At 39.5% G+C, this 16,540-nt stretch overlaps 1 protein-coding gene across 2 annotated transcripts; it reads left to right on the top strand.

The window, feature by feature from the left end:
• The first annotated feature begins 1,446 nt into the window (after positions 1-1,446).
• LOC145479303 (ferrochelatase, mitochondrial-like) lies at positions 1,447-14,770 on the top strand. Of its 2 annotated transcripts, XM_081457628.1 has the most exons (11): positions 1,447-1,593; positions 1,666-1,798; positions 3,551-3,688; positions 4,776-4,924; positions 6,320-6,392; positions 7,067-7,235; positions 8,760-8,858; positions 9,361-9,468; positions 10,091-10,255; positions 11,170-11,229; positions 11,932-14,770. In XM_081457628.1, exons 1-11 carry the CDS (start codon positions 1,554-1,556, stop codon positions 12,064-12,066), a joined length of 1,269 nt encoding a protein of 422 aa, XP_081313754.1. In that variant the 5' UTR covers positions 1,447-1,553; the 3' UTR covers positions 12,067-14,770. The 2 variants fall into 2 exon arrangements, with proteins under 2 accessions (XP_081313754.1, XP_081313752.1); XM_081457626.1 differs by having other exon boundaries at positions 1,448-1,798.
• The last annotated feature ends 1,770 nt before the right edge of the window (positions 14,771-16,540 follow it).

Genomic DNA, 16,540 nt, shown 5'->3' with positions numbered 1-16,540 from the left:
TACTTATTTTTTCTTTCAAACTCTTCAGCCGAAATTATTTATACAAACATCACAAGAGAATCTTGTTGCTGCTATCAGCCACGCAAAAGCACAGTGTAATCGTGATAGAGTGACACTGCATGCTTTCTGGATTACTCTGTTTTACATCTCTCCATATTGTTTCACGTGCAATTTAATCAAAAAATGCGAAAATATTGTAATTTCAATTAATCTCGACTTCCCGAAAATCGCAAAAAAAAAATTAGTACCAACAACAAAAACCAGTTCTTTACAATCACAACATTTAGTTCCCGCAAAATACAAAAAATCGCCGATTTACAAAAATAAACTCCCTCAAAAATTTAGTGCCACACGGTAGGCCGAAGTTCTCGTGGTTCGCGACGCTTTTCAAGGGAGGCTCTGATGCGACACTCGCTTTTATCCTCGATCGTGCTCCAAGCTCAGCTCTCTTTTTTTCGCCAAGAAAGAACTTGGGAACCAAATAATCAGACCTGGGATCCTTTAGCTTGAGATCGCAGCGCTTTACTCGGCGGTGATGTCCACAGGACGTCGAGTAACTTACAACCAGCTTACAACATGCCATTTTAGGTATGGTACTCCCTACCAGTAATCGGAGGTTTCTGTGGACCAACTTTCGAGCGAATTGGATGTGTTGTGTTGTTTTTATTATGATTATAATCTAGCTATTTCAATTGCAGTAAATTTTGTAAGTGATGGGGCTTGAACACAATTTGCATATTAAAGTCCCTATATGAACAAATTGTCGATATCCAATTAGTGTAGAAAATTGCACGAATACAAGAACTAAAGTTTGTTGCTTGTTTTTTTTTTTTTTGCCATGATTGACACAACTAGTTTGGGTGCGAAGCATGCAAGCTACTTTTGGAGATACACTAAGGAAGGGGTGGGTGTACCAGAGCAGCGTGTCCCTCTTTGCCAGTGCTGCCTTGGCACGGAAAAAATGATTGCTCAGAAGACACATGATTTGATTGGCTAGACTGAAAGACAAATATTATAAACAGAAAACCTCACCGAAAAGTTACAAAAACTGAAATCAAAATTCTTGTTAATCCTGGGTTAGCCTAATCGAGCTTTGAACAACCCGGCCCAGAAGTTTAATTTTAGAACTGGTCTATGAAAGAAATTTTTGGTAGAATCCTTCACCACTGAACACATTAATTTTATAGAATTCTACCCCTGTTGAAATCCCCTTTGTTAAAATCTGTTAAGATCTGAAAAGGTGCTGTAATTGCACAATGTTGGTTAAAATTCAATCAGTGGAAAACAGCGTTAAATTACGGCTGACAATATACAATTGAGTTGTAAAGAAACAATGAAATCGAGTTCATTATTTTTGTTAATAAGAAATAGAGATGAAGCTATATATTTGACATATTTGTGTATTTTTAAACCTCTTTTGGTGGTGGTGTGTGAGGTTTTGATGGCGAGTTAACCGACGAAGTGGGGAGGGGAGGGGAAGTGTTTCGGTGTTAGTCACCAGTGCCTTTGTTTGTTAACGGCTGTCGCCTGGAGATATTGATTCTAGAAGGAAAATGGCGCTCCGGATTCTTCGTAAACTTCAAAAAAACTGCCGTAAGTTCTCAATGATATGTTTCAAGGATAACGCTTTGAAGACTCTCATTAGTTTTCGTTGTACTTTTTCAGATTTGTGGCCGTCTTTGCATCTCCAAACCCATACACACCAGCATCTTGTCAGCCACGAGAAGTTAGTCTTATGTAACATCAGTAGTTGGGGTAGACATATGAGTAATGGGGTGGCTCAAGAAAAAGTCGAAAGGTAACCTTTAGAAAGAGTGTTTAGTATTAACGTAACTTAATTGCCTCGAAGCTTTAGAACCGCCAAGCGTTGGACTTGAACAATACAGTGGACTCTCGCCTAATGTGTACACCCCGCTTTTGTGACACCCCGGCCGAAATTAGACAGAAATGTATGGAAACAACTCCCGCTGCAAACTTAAGCTTACTGTGTTATTGTTCTTCTCCCGGTACCACGGGCAACTTGGACTATTGAATGATAAATTATTCTGCAGTCTTGGAATGTTAACTAGGTTGTACATTATTTGTATGATAATGGAATCGAAGTAAATGTGTACTACAATAACAAATTAAAAGGAACTGGAAATCTTAAGAGTATAGCAGCACATGACACTTCATAACCAAAGATTGGGTCATTACTTTTCATTACAAGCTGCTATTGCAGACTCTCATTATTGTGGACACCAAATAATGGTCCCAAGGGTGTCTGCTATATAAATGAGTGTTGACTGTAGCATGGTTGACTATGGTGTTCATATCAATTACCTTACATGACGATGGAAATACTCATGGAAAAGAAACTGTTTTTTCTCATATTACGATCAGCTTTGCCTAGACTGTAAGCAGTCTCTCTTTTACTTGCAAAAAAGCTGCAAGCCACAAGTAGCACAAGCATCGGAAGACAAGTGAAAAGAGAGACTGCAATGGTTTCATACAGCATTTCTGATTTTACTTTGACAGGTTGTGTCAATAACACCTTTGCCATTCACCCATTTTCAAATACAACACTCCAGTGTCAAAGTTTTTCCGCGAATCAATTGTAGCTATATCTGGTGAACAAAGGTAAACATGGTATTCGAGATAAGAAGCAACATTGCTTGCAACAGTTTTCATCGGAGCTGGCATCACTCAAATGCCAGTAACCAACTTGTTCACAAAATCTATCCTTACAGGGCAAATGGAGAGCTTAAAACATATGTTGTAATAGTGGAGCTCTGGGGGCTCAGAGGGCCCCATACCCATATAGGAAAGAAAAGGAAACCCATGAATTGATTTTCTCATGGTTATGGACAATGTACAAAAAGGCCAAACAATGTACAGAAAACCTCACCACATAGTTAGGAAGACATCTTTATTTAAAAGTAAAAATTTGAAGGTAAAATTTTCAGTGTAGTCCCTTCAGGGAGCTTACAAAGTATATCTGGTATCAATATTTAGTGAAAAAACTCAAATCAAAATTCCCATTTATCCTGGGTTAGCTTAATCAGGCTTTGAACAACCCAGCCCAGGAGCTCCACGTTTAGGCTTGGCTAAATCTCTGTATTAGAAATGGGCGAAAGCAAACTGCATGGTCTAAAGCTGACAACAAATTGTAGAGGTGTCATACTCTTCAAAGTGCAGCAAATTACAGCTGAAACCAGATCATGACCTCTACTGCTTCATATTGCTTGGTCAAACGGCTCAACTCTACTTTAAAGTCCTCCCCTTCAAAACCTAGTGTGGAGCATAAAACTAATAAAAATGTTGAGAGATCGAAATTCAAAATAGAACAGCAAATGTACAAAGGTCAAAAACCACAGGAGTCAAACAGTAGGAGGCCAACTTTACAACAGAGTTTGACATGTGCTGCTTGTCACTTGTTAAGGTTACTGACAGATGCACATCATGACTTGACATAGACTTCATATCCACTGACTCTTGAACAAAAATAAGGCCTGTTGTGCACAGGTTAATAGTTTGCATGTTACAAGTTCACATATTTGTTGTGTTTCAGTTCTGCTCAAGTTGACTCCAAGCCAAAAACTGGAATAATGCTCATAAACATGGGAGGTCCTGAAACCACTAATGAAGTCCATGACTTCCTGTTTCGACTTTTTTCTGATCGCGATCTTATGGTGTTGCCAGCTCAAAGGTTTGTTGCTTGAAGCCACTTTTAATTCCAGACAAAAATGGTGCTTACGTCATGTTAAAATGGGTTCACATTAGATAATGTTCCTCTAGGTACATCTATACATCCTAGATTAATTTCTGTAGTTTAATCCAGTACTCAGACAAGTGATTTCTCAATGTAAACCATCGAGTTATGTAGTATATGTATATTTCCTATCAGTGTGTTTTGATTAAATTTGTTAATAGATTAATCAGATCTTATTCGATAGGGTAGTAAGTGTAAAACGCAGACTGCACACTGTAGTCCTTTACTGTAAATCAGTAAAGTTACTGCGATTAGCCTGAATAACCCTGTTTAACAGGGTTATTCAGGCTAATCACAGTGAAAGTCTGCACTCTGGTTAGCCTGAACATCACTCAGGTTAGCCTTCAGGAATAATGTTTCAGTTAGCCTGTTTACAGTTAGCTCTCTGTGATGGAATCGGTAACATGATTCAGTTAAAATGAATACAGTCTGCAGTCTGCATTTTACCCCTGGACTGCAGTCTTCATTTTACCCCCAGTCTGCAGTCTGTGTTACACTGACCATTTGATAGCCACTAAACTTTAAGTTGCTTCACTGATAAAAGCTTTCAAAGAAACTGATGGTATCAATGGTATCATATTTAACAATCCCTTATAAATTTATATGTTATATTGATAAGTTTCTATTTGGTTTAATGGCTTTAAAGGTTTTGGCCATTTGAATTAAAAGACTCTACACTGTAACTTGCAGCTAGCCTTACTTCCATGTTTCACCAAAATTGAAATGTGTAGGACAAGAAAAAATTTAATGAGAAGAATGGTCATGTCAAAAATACGTTCTTAAGATAGCAATATTTCAGCAATGAGTGCAGTGGATGAGTAAAAGAATTAGATAAATGTCAATATTTTGCAGCAAGTGGCATCATCAAGATTGTCAATGGGTGATGAATCTCAGAGACATGCCAATAGATCTTGCATCTGGCCTTTTTTCTTGTAAAATAATGTGTTACTTACGAATTTAAGGTACATGTAATTAGTACCATGCATTTTAACTTGTCATTTTGAAATTAATGAATAATTCACAGTAAGATGGCTGCATGGATTGCAAGAAGAAGAACTCCTAAAATTCAGGAACAGTACCAGAAGATTGGTGGAGGCTCTCCAATAAAAATGTGGACAGAAAAACAAGGGGAGGGGATGGTTAGGCTGCTGGATGACATGTGTCCTGACACAGGTACTCTGATTATAAATATTGCTTCAACCCCTCTCCCCCCTTCACCCGCTCCGATTTTACAGGCCAAAATGCAGTTAAATACAATTTAACAGAGTTAACAACAAGGAGTGCAAGTCTTGCCTTTGTGGTCAGCGGCGTTTAGATCTGCACATGCGCCAGGATTCCATGTGCTCTTGGGCCACCAGGTTTTCAAGTAGTTTTACACTGTCAGTGCTTACCTTGAGCATTTGAGTTCCAAATGCAGGGACTCTGCTCAGAGGTTGTTTCCCCTCCCCTGTCCCTCTGTTTCCTTTTCACTGTTTTATCAGTGTGACAGGTGCCTGATTTCTTCCTTCTGCATGGGGGCTCATGGCTAAGTTGCCAGGATTTGCCAGCCATGGGAGTGGTCTCCATCTAGGAACTGGCTGCCAATAGTGGAGGCTCCTGGATGCGTCAGGCACCCAATCTCCACTTCACGAGGCAGTTGCTAGCAGTTTTTTCCAATAAGGTTTGACTCTAGTCAGGTTCCATGTAGTAAGTTCACAGACCTTCTATTTTGTGTTGGGTTTGTCAAGATCACAAGCTTAGTGAAATATTAACCCAGTGTGTGAGATACACATACTAAAACATAACAGGGTGGGGCTGGGGAAAGATCAAACCAGAGGGTCTGTGTGAACTTCTTAAAGAAGTAAATTCTCCATTTCTCCAGAAATGGAAAATTTCCATTGGGTAAGAGGTCATTAGCTTGTCAAGGATCCATCACGCACACGGCATGCACTTTGAAGTGGTTGTCATCACTCCATAGAGAGTCTCTTGCCGCCAAATTTGCATAATGTGACGGTAATATTAATGTCACACAAGCTTGCTTCTTTGGTGGAATCTCTGGATTTCATGTGGTAATACCTGTAGTCATGTTATTTAGTCATAAAACGTTTTCCAAACTCTGCTTACCAAAAGCAGTATAAAAACGTAATGTAATGAGATCACACAGGAGGTCTGTTACATTTCCTATCTTTCATGACAAGTTAAAAAACTTGTTTCTTCCATCCTGCAAGGAAGACAAAAAACAAATAACATACAGCAGTCAGAGAATAACAGCTTCATAGCAAACAGAAGTCAGTTGGTTCCGATTTTTCCTCTCATTTGCTTTTTTCCAAGTTAAAATAATCTTGACACTACATACTCCAGCACATGTGGGACACCAGTTGTTGTTTACAGTTGTTGTTTTGTATTTTGATCCTCTCACATGTTGCTTGAGTTAATTCAGGGAGTGAGGGCAGAGGTGATAATGACAAGGTGATGACATGGGGCAGGAGACAAAAAAGCGTCCTTTTTAGTTTAATTTTTATGCCCTCTTCACAGCTTTATGCTCCTGCAACAATATAACATTTTATTGTTTTTTTTTTTATCCTGTAGCCCCTCACAAGTTTTACATTGGATTTCGCTATGTGAATCCTTTGACAGAGGACACTATTGATCAGATGGAAAGGCAAGTTAATGGATATCAATAGAATTTTACGGCTTGCTTTTACTTGTTCCAGATATTAGCTATCATCTGAAGCTCTGTAGTTCAGATCAGTTTAAGTGATGTCCAGATAGTGCTTGAGTGTATAGATATCCAGAATAACTGAGATAATTTATCCATAATACGTGCACATGGTAAATAAGGTACATGTTGTAAATTGAGGAATTTATTTTTGTCTTAAACTGTTTTAAAAGTTAAACAAATTTGATTTTGACTCAAGAATAATGGGTTAAGTTAAAGGTTAAATCTGCATAGGAGCTAAATGGCCTGGTTTCTGTGGCATGAAACGACTAGGAATATTCCTACTCCCCCCTTGGATGGGATGCTAGTCCATTGCAGGGTTAACCCCCCCCCCCCCTAATGTTAAGTTTGTTGATACCCATTTATACACCTGCATGGGTGAGGGTAAAGTGTCTTACCTAAGAACACAATGCAAATTTCCCCAGCTACTAGGCTCAACACAGGACTGCTCAGTCTGCACCCAAGCACACTAACCTTGAAGCCACTGCACCTCCACACAGAATAATAATTTAAATTTGCTATTTAGTTAATAATTATTATTCTTTATCTTAAACCTGGAGAGAATGAAAACTAGGAATATTGATTTGTAATTGTAGATGTTTTTGTTAATTATTCAGTGATGGAATAGAGAGAGCAGTGGCATTCACCCAGTATCCTCAATATTCATGTTCCACTACTGGCAGCAGTTTGAATGCAATTTACAGGCATTACAAGCAGAAAGGAGAAAATCCTAGCATGAAGTGGAGCGTGATAGACAGGTGGCCCACTCATCCAGGTCTTGTGAAGGTAAGCTCGGGAAAAAAAAGCTCTATAGCCCTTTTCACGGTTACTGTTGCTCATTAACATTTGCATTACAGTAAAATCTAGCATGTATGTGAGGCAATTTCAGGCTATTTTGTAGTTTTAGCCCGAAATTGCCTCGCATCCACGTTGGATTACAAATTGTAATGCAAATTAGAATAATTAACCGTGAAAAGGGCTATTGAAACACTTAAAATATTCAATTCTGTTCATGAAATCCAAAATGTAAATGTACAATGTATCAATCATGTAATTCCAGACCATATTTTGTGTCATGTGCATCGTGTTTTTTTCTAATTTTGTTAGTTGGACCCAGCTAATTCAAACACAATAATTTCGAATTCCCCGTTATTTCGAAGTCAAAACCATTTCCCTTGGATTTGCTTTTCAGTCATTTACTATCAGCTATTTCGAACTCCCATTATTTCGAAAAAATTTTTGTATCCCCTGCGAGGTCGAAATAGTCAGGTTCAACTGTACGTGTAAGTTAATCCAATATTGTCAGTGTGACACTCACTATATACCTCTTACTAACCAAGTTTGAGGTCTGTACTATAAGTTAACTACGGACCAAGTTTTTCCCCTTTGATTCATGGCGCAAGCGGGGGGTGCACAGGCCCTAAATCAAGTTGGGAAAAACAAGGATCGGTAACTTACAATACGGAGTGAGTAGACAAATTGAGTTAATCTCTACAGCATAAAAGAATTACCAAATTTTCTCGATTTCTCTAAATGTTTTCAGCAACATGTAGTAATAAACACAAATGAGGGATTTCTTACAGTGCCAGAGGAGCTTGCAGCCTAAGCAGCAAAAACCAAAACACCTTCAAAAGTACAAAATAATTAAAACAAATTAGCTAAATGTTCTTAATGAGTTGAAATGCCCTAATGCAGTGTAGCAAAAAAATCCCTTGCCTTACTCAAATTCGAGAAAAAAAGAGAGTGGAGAATGTAATACAAAGCAGAAAGTTTGGCTGTCAGGCATGTGCAGTGCTCATTGGACCGGCATTTGGTGGGAACTATAATTGTTGGATTTTGCGACATGGGAATTCGCAATTTCAAGCAACAACTTGAGGTGAAAGGAAGAGAATTAGGAGTGAAGGGCTGCGAAAAATGCAAAAATGCTTAATGTACTTATCGTGAAGCAGAGGAAGAATTCCTCTGGTAGTCAGGTCAGCTTGCTAAATATTCTGCTCAAGCATGAGTCAATGTTCAAGCAACAACTTGAGGTGAAAGGAAGAGAATTAAGAGTGAAGTGGTGTGAAAAATCCAAAAATGCCTTATGTGCTTATAGTGAAGCAGAGGAAAAATTCCTCTGGCAGACAGGTCAGCTCGGTAAATATTCTGCTCAAGCACGAGTCAAGGTAAACTTTAAACTAATAATTTTCCTGGCACTGCTCAATTAACTGACTAGCTATACAATTAGTAAATTTAAAAGAAAAATTGTGAAGTGAGAGAACTACTAAAAATAATTTTTTTTAATAATTTAACTATGTTTTTTAACCTTAGGCTTTTGCAGAAAATGTCCAAGCTGAGTTGGCCAAGTTTCCTGCTGAGGTTCAAAATGATGTGGTTATTCTGTTTTCAGCCCATTCCCTTCCCATGAAGGTACAATCAAACGGCTGATTAAAGTAATTCAGTTGTTTCTACAGTGTAATCCAAATCCTTGTAAACTCATTGTATTAAGACACATTGGCACTGAATGACTGATGAAGATGAAGATATTTGACTTGATTTGAATTTCATCAATGTATTTTTCTCCATTTCTTTTCTGATTGCAAGGTCGTTTTGTTCTGTAGATTGCAAGGTTATTTTGTTCTGTAGAATGAAATACAGTCACTAACTAGAGATTCTTAGGCTTTCTTATGTAGTCGATGGCATTGCTGACTGTCATCAGTCATAAAATGTGATCTAAACAATTAAGCACTTGACTGAAGCTACACCAAAACACAGATTATTTTAACATATTTCACATTTTAAATTTCATTGCCCTGTAAATACTGTAGGGACAATATCATTTTTACAAATGGTGTGTGTTGACAAATTATACATTAAGTTCTACAGCACATGCAAGCAAATTTAAAAGGTGGCTGATGTGATGCACCCGTAGGTTGTGGAGAGAGGTGATCCATATCCTCAGGAGGTAGCTGCTACAGTTCAGAGGGTGATGGAATCATTAAACCACTCCCATCCGTACAGACTTGTGTGGCAGTCAAAAGTAAGTGTCCTCTGTGAAATACTGCTCTGAAAATATGGAACAACATATTTTTAAAAACACTAAATAAATGTAACATTTTGAACATGCCTTGCACAAATTAACTCACAAACTAATAACTGTGTGAGACCATTTTGCTCAAAATGTTCTTAGTAGCATGGTAGGAGCATTGGCCTCATGATTCGGGCTCAAGCCCTGGCCGGGAACAATGCATTGTGTTCTTGGGCAAGACACTTTACTCTCACAATGCCTCTCTCCACCCAGGTGTATACATGGGTACCAGTGAACTTAATGATGGGGGTAACCCTGCAATAGATTGGCATCCCATCCAGGGGGGAGTTGAAATACTGCTAGTCACGTCATGCTACAGAAACCAAGATAAGCTCCGACCTGATGGGCCACTGGCTCGTATGTAGACTTTAGCATGTGTATAGTAAATTAGTTGTTTTTGTATATATGTGTACTGCAGGAGGCCTCTAGAAGCTTTCTCCTTTCTTGCCTGTTGTTATCAGTTACCATTAAACTGCACCAGCCTGTATTGTACTGTACATGTGCATGTGTGCTTTAAATGATTGTATACATTACAAAATATCTTGTGTCTCTAGTAATGGTGGGTCTTTATCAGGTTGGTCCCATGCCATGGCTAGGTCCCCAGACAGAAGATGCTTTGAAGGGTCTTGCAAAGAAAGGGAAAAAGAACATTCTGTTGGTCCCCATTGCTTTCACCTCTGACCATATTGAGACACTTCATGAGCTGGACATAGAGTATGCACAGGAGGTGGCACATGAGGTGAGATTATCAATTAACTGACCAATGGTCACCAACCCACCCACTGGCCTTAGTGGGCGGTTGACCGACCACCTGGCTGACTGACTAACATAAGGGGGTTAAATATTAAGCTTCAGGTCAAGTCACACTCAGTCTATGCAAAATGTCTGTCAGGACAGTCAAATATTTTTTTTTCCAATCTGGCCTGACCTACATACATGTAATAGCTCAGTATTTCATATAACCACCTTTCTCAGTGTTAAGTTGTGAAAATGTCTTGGTGAATACATGTATATGTTCCAAATTTTGTGAGCTAATGAATTATTGAGTATTGTTACAAACCAATTCAGTCAACACAATTCTGACCCTACACACATTAACTGTCAGTATTGTATTCTTTATGTGTCAGCTGGGGTACTCAGTATGATAACCAGTGGAGCTGTGTACAATGTAGTTTGTCTTGTCTCTGTAAAAGGTTGGTTCCTTATGGGATGTGCTTGTGTTTGGACTTGTTTTACTGCAATTTAAGTTATTAAACTAGCCTAAGAATAGAAATAGTAATGCGTTATTTATTGAGAGTTGGTGGGTGTAGCACTGCTGTGCCAATTTGGGATCCTGGAAATAAACAATTATCGTAAGATGAACATAAACCATCAAAACTCCCAACTGGCTGCAGGCTTAGCTTGTAGAAGTGCAGCACAAAGTTGTTGTGTTCTGTAAGTTTTAAGGATGATTTCCAGTCCGTACTGCGCAGTCTCAGCACCCGAATGTTTATAAACATTATAAACTCACTCGCAAACAAACTCTCGAGACGCAGTACGGACTAGAAATTGTCTTTAAGTGTGACCTCAGGTTTAGATGAAGTAAAATTATGATAGTTGATGTGAAGTGAAACGATATTGCTATAGATGAATATGGTTCCTTTTGTTTTGCAGGCTGGCATTGAGAATATCCGTCGAGCATCTTCTTTGAATGACAGTCCAACTTTTATCGGGGTACGTACGTTTGTTTGTTTGTTTGTTTGTTTGTTTGTTTGTTTGACTGACTGACTGACTGACTGACTGACTGACTGACTGACTGACTGATTGACTGACTGACTGACTGACTGTCCAGAGAATATCCATACCTCCCCCGCGGAAAGGATATACATTTCTTTAAATTTTTTGGTCTTATAGACCCCCGCCCCCCCCCCCCCCCCCACGCCATCCCCAGGTAATTGCAATCCCTTATGTGGGGAGAGTATGGATATCTTTTGGCACTGAATTGGTTACAGACTGGAGCTTCATCATTCCACTGACTTAAAAGCTAGGAATATCTTAAACAGCATGATATACATAGAGTACCTCCTGAAAGCGCTCAATAGCTTTCAGTGGAATGGTCACATACTACAGTTTCCAGTACTAATGTTAAAGTCTTAAACACCTTCCATAGTGAAAGAAACTGCACTTCGTAAAATTATTGCTCACGAGGTTTCACTTTAGACAACATTGCTAAGGTGCCACCTAAAAACAAAAAAGTTTGAACCACCTTGTACATGTTAATCGTAATAAACAGTACCGCATGAAAGATTCCATTAACGTTCGCACATTAGGGTTTCATTCGCAGACTCAAGACTTAGAACTGCGTTAATTAACTGGAGGTTTTTACGTTGAAAGTCCTTAAACGTTTAATTTTTTTTTTTCATTTTCTCTATGAAGGCGATGGCTGATGTGGTTAAAGCTCATTTGGATTCAGGAATCAACTGTTCCCGTCAGCTTCCTCTTCGCTGTCCGATGTGTGTAAATCCCACGTGTGGTTTGGCTAAGGAGTTTTTCCTTAACCACACACTTTAAAATGTAGAGATTAGGGATGGACCATAAAATAACGTTATTTTGAATTCCAAAAAATCTTATTTCACCGCTATAGTATAGTTGGCAAGGAACAAGCGTCTTTCCGCTCTCAGGTCAATTAAGTTTTGTTGTGTTTAGAAGATAAAACGTTAGCGCGGATATTTTACGTTAACAGTGGAGATACTTGAACCAGTTTGAATCGCGCTTTTTTGTAATTTCCTCTCCAAAAGGGGCTGAGGCATGTAATGCGTATTGATTTCATCTTTCTTCGCTACCCCTTGAGTTAAAATGCAAAAGCTGTTTCCGCAGTGTTCAGATGGTTAACCTGTGGAACTCTGGGCAAGCTGTCTTGGGACTTTCTGTGTTCAGTACACCGTCTCTCCTCACCCAGGTGTATAAATGGTTTAATGCTGGGGGTACCTCTGCGATGTACTTGCACTGCATCCCGTCTTGGAATGAGCAGAAATACTCCAAGCCGCTTTATGCTACGGCGGAAACCAGAGAAACGCTCTGCCTTGATTGCAAAAAACGGTTCTTTTAAAATCGGTTTTGAAGATTCAATTCATTATTCCCTTTGCATTATCTTACCGTAGTCCTTACGGACTTAAACGAAGACCTGAAAGTCAACGCAAATGCAATTAACTGACTCTAAAGGAGACACTCCCTGAGTAATCTTTGTGTGTCCACGGGCCAAACGCAAATGGAAGATGGAAGGGGCTTTCGAAATATGAATTTGCGTACAAATTTTCTTTGCGTAGCTCTTTAAGTACCCCCAACTTGTAAAACAAAAATCTCGAAATTACACCGGCGCTTGCCCACAGCTACAGAAATCGGTAGGGCCAAATTACAGCGACCTGGTCAAACAAGACACCTAGGCTTGGGTTAAGAGAGTCAGTTCTTGTGTTAAGACGAAATTCCTTTGATTTTACGACTTAATTTATAAAGGAATTCACCTTTTGGACGCACCTTACGTGCCGACTTTTGAAAGCATCTGCTGTTATGACATCACTTACCAAAAAATAGCGCGATTCAAACAACTCAAGTTTGTGCCAATGTAAGATAACTTTTTTTTCTTGTTATTATTTTATGATTTAATGTTTGGTCGGTAGTTTTCGTATTTTGTACGAAGATATTTGATTCCTGTATATCTGTTTCTGTCAACAAGAAAGCGTTGCTTGTTTGTTTATTTAATTCTTTTTCGTTATTTATGGTCCATGTTCTTTTTCTTTATTTTGCCGCCGGGGCGGCTGCTCTTATGCCAAGCCTAGAACTAAGAAGAATAAATAATGTTCACTATGATGCCCTTCAGAATTTTTTTTTTCTGTTTAAGTTTGTCATTCCCAGGGAGATTCCCCGGGGGGGGGGGGGGTCTGCCATACAAAAAAGACGCAAATTTTGAAAAGAACCTCTAAGAGGTACCAAAATCCTTTTTGTTGGGCGTGGCTTGAATTTTTTCACCCCTAAGAGTTTCCTATTCTAAAACAACACATCACATGACATTGACGTTTTTCGGCTTACCCTTAAAGCTACCGCAAAAGCTGCCGCTGTTGAGCTTTTTAAGCTGAACACCCTAAGAGCTACCAGAACCCCTGAAAGGTACAATGAGCACCCCTTTCCTTTTTATATGGGAGTCCCCCAGAGGGAGATTCCCAATGCTGAAGAATTACTTGCTTGTAACGAATTACTTGCATGAGAATAGCACGGTAGTACAATTGTAGGGGTTCTAGTTTTTAAATGGCGTTATCGTGCATGTCACCGGCAGAGTGGAACAGTAGTATTCAGACAGACAAAGTGAACTGCCCACATTAATCGTTTAAAATAGGTCATTTCCGAGTTGCCTTTTTGAATCTACGACCCGAGGGCCGTAGATTCTATGTCAGCGAGCGTGCCCGTTAACCAAAAATGTGTAACAAAAGAATATTCGTACTTAATCAAACTTCGGATGTGCGAAGATCGCTTCCCGATTAATGCCCGAATGGCTGACCGTACGATCGAGAGGAACAAAATATGTGAAGATTAGTCACGATTGATTTGTCGGTAGACTTTCGGTTAGTCCAACCTGTCAATGTTCGTAAGAGGGAGTTGGTTGTCAAAACGGAGAAAAAAAAATGCGAATTTACTAGCAGAAGCACAGCGTTACGGAGCATTATCGATAGGGACCTTAAGCAAACCTCGACGGCAACGGCAATGAGAACGTCACCAAACAAGTTTAATGAGCTGAACAATAGCTGTGCACGTGCGTCATAAATATTTGTATATTTCTTTGCCGTCCTCTGCAAAACAACAACGTGAAATGACTAAGTTCTGTGTATTTTGGAAAACGTGAACGAGGGTGGCTAATTTTCCGTAATTCCGTTTGGAATTGAACGCTGGCGTTACGTATTTAGGTTGAGCAAGTTCTGAGACAAGTAGGCCCGCTAAACAGATCTAGACATCTGCGAAATTCGAAGATAAGATATAAATTCACTTTTTACTAGACGTCGTCCTTAGCGTCGCCGTCTTCGTTGCTTAAGCTCCCTAATAAATTGACTACGATCTCTAACCGTTGACCGGGCGTATGACATTGCAGACCCGTTTTACCACGCTCTTCGAAGTGACCCGAACTGGTGAGTAGACAAAGTTTTCGATTTTTTTTTATATAACCAGGTACAGCTATCAGCGAATGTGTCAAAACATTGTTCTCGAACGATCTTGCATGATTTTGAGTGGTTTCCGAAAGGTATTGATTGGAAATACGATTGTTACGTGCCTTCAAAGCAGTTATCGAGCAAATGTAATGTTTGTTTTATTTTTAATATTTGTTTAAAACATGTTGAAGCTGAAAGCAACGAAGAAAACTACAGCAAAAAATTTTTCCCATATTTATTTAAAGGACATTGCTGAAGCACATTTCTGTCATCATTCTCAATATCAATAATTCGGATTACAAGATTCCGGTTCCGGTTCCAGTTCCGGGTTCCGGGTTCCGGGTTCCGGGTTCCGGGTTCCGGGTTCCGGGTTCCGGGTTCCGGGTTCCGGGTTCCGGATTCCGGATTCCGGATTCCGGATTCCGGATTCCGGATTCCGGATTCCGGATTTTAGGGTTGCCCCTTCTGATGTTGTTGTGTGACTCTTGAATGATAAACTATTCTTCGTGCGCAGATGCTTAGTGGAAACAATCCCTAACTCCATTTGAAGAAAAAGGATATTCCTGGAGCTAGGTTTGCGGGCAGGAAACCAGCAGCATTAGAAAAAGCTGATCTTTTTTTCTGGTTGTGAGTCGTGACCCTTTTAACCTTCAACGACCCTTTCTTACAGGGTGTGTTGAAAAGAAAGATCCTTTAAGATCCCAAGACCCCCTAAACGCCGTGGGAAGTTCGGCGTTTGACCCAATTAAGTTCGACTGATTTTATTTGGAGCGGCTGAGGCGTTCTTCACGCCTGGCCAGCCTTGAACAACGCCTGAAGACCGACTTTAAGGACGGTGCCTTTTAAATACAAAGTTTTTTGCGCCAGGTTAGGACCACGCGGAAAAAGTAGATCTTTACTAGGGCTGTTGGAATCCACAGAGAAAAATTGGGGTAGCCACGCATTTTTTAGAGATAATTAGCCTTGAAGTTCAACAAAAATGCTGACATCGGTATTTTTCTGAAAAAAGAAGGAAAGAACATTTCTTCACAGATTATCTTAGAATTCGCCTTTTCATACAGAGAAGCAAACACATTTATCAAGATCTTAAAACTACATGGTAAAGGGTAGCATAAAAACCACTTTTGGTTTTAATTTTGATAACAAAATCGTGCAACAGCGCTTTTTGCGTCTCTGCCAGCCTTCCACTGGTTCAGCCAAAATACAGTCTAAATACCTTTTGCTCACAACCAGAAACTAATCACGTGTTGAATAGGCTTGCCACTTCCATTTTATAACATAAAATGTATGGGTAACCACGCGTTTTTCAAAGTTATTGATGTTTTTCAAAAACTTTGACGGTGCCCATCACATTTTTCCTGTCACCTCCCCAGTAAGCAAAACATTCGCTTATCTCGTATCTCACATTTGCGCACGCACTACGCCATCTGCAGGTACGTGTTTACGGTTGGATTTCAGTATAATTTTCGACAGATAGCAGCTAATTTTTCAGCTGGAAGACGTTAACAGTTAGTGGTTAGCGATACGCTGCTTTTCTGGTGTTCCTGGTTAAGTACAGGTTCACTGAAGTTGATTTGGTCACAGTAGAAAAGTTCTTCTTTCATACCACGCCGATCTTGACATGACCCCTGACATGAGTCGAACCAAACGCATAGTTCGAGTCTTGTTGATCTTTTTAAACTGGGACCAGCAACTTCACCTCTGTCGTCAAATTTGGCTTGGAGTGCCCTCAGTTGAAATTTTCACCCAAGTTAGATTGCACTTTTCTGATCACAAGGCCAGTCCAATGTACTAAGCTACTGCCCATGAAAACTTCTCAACGATGATGCCATTATCATCAAAAGTATTAT

Source organism: Orbicella franksi, chromosome 2, assembly GCF_964199315.1.
Source record: "Orbicella franksi chromosome 2, jaOrbFran1.1, whole genome shotgun sequence".
In the NCBI taxonomy this organism is placed as follows: domain Eukaryota; kingdom Metazoa; phylum Cnidaria; class Anthozoa; order Scleractinia; family Merulinidae; genus Orbicella; species Orbicella franksi.
The sequence above is the reverse complement of the archived record's forward strand: the minus strand, read 5'-3'. Positions and strand labels throughout refer to the sequence as shown.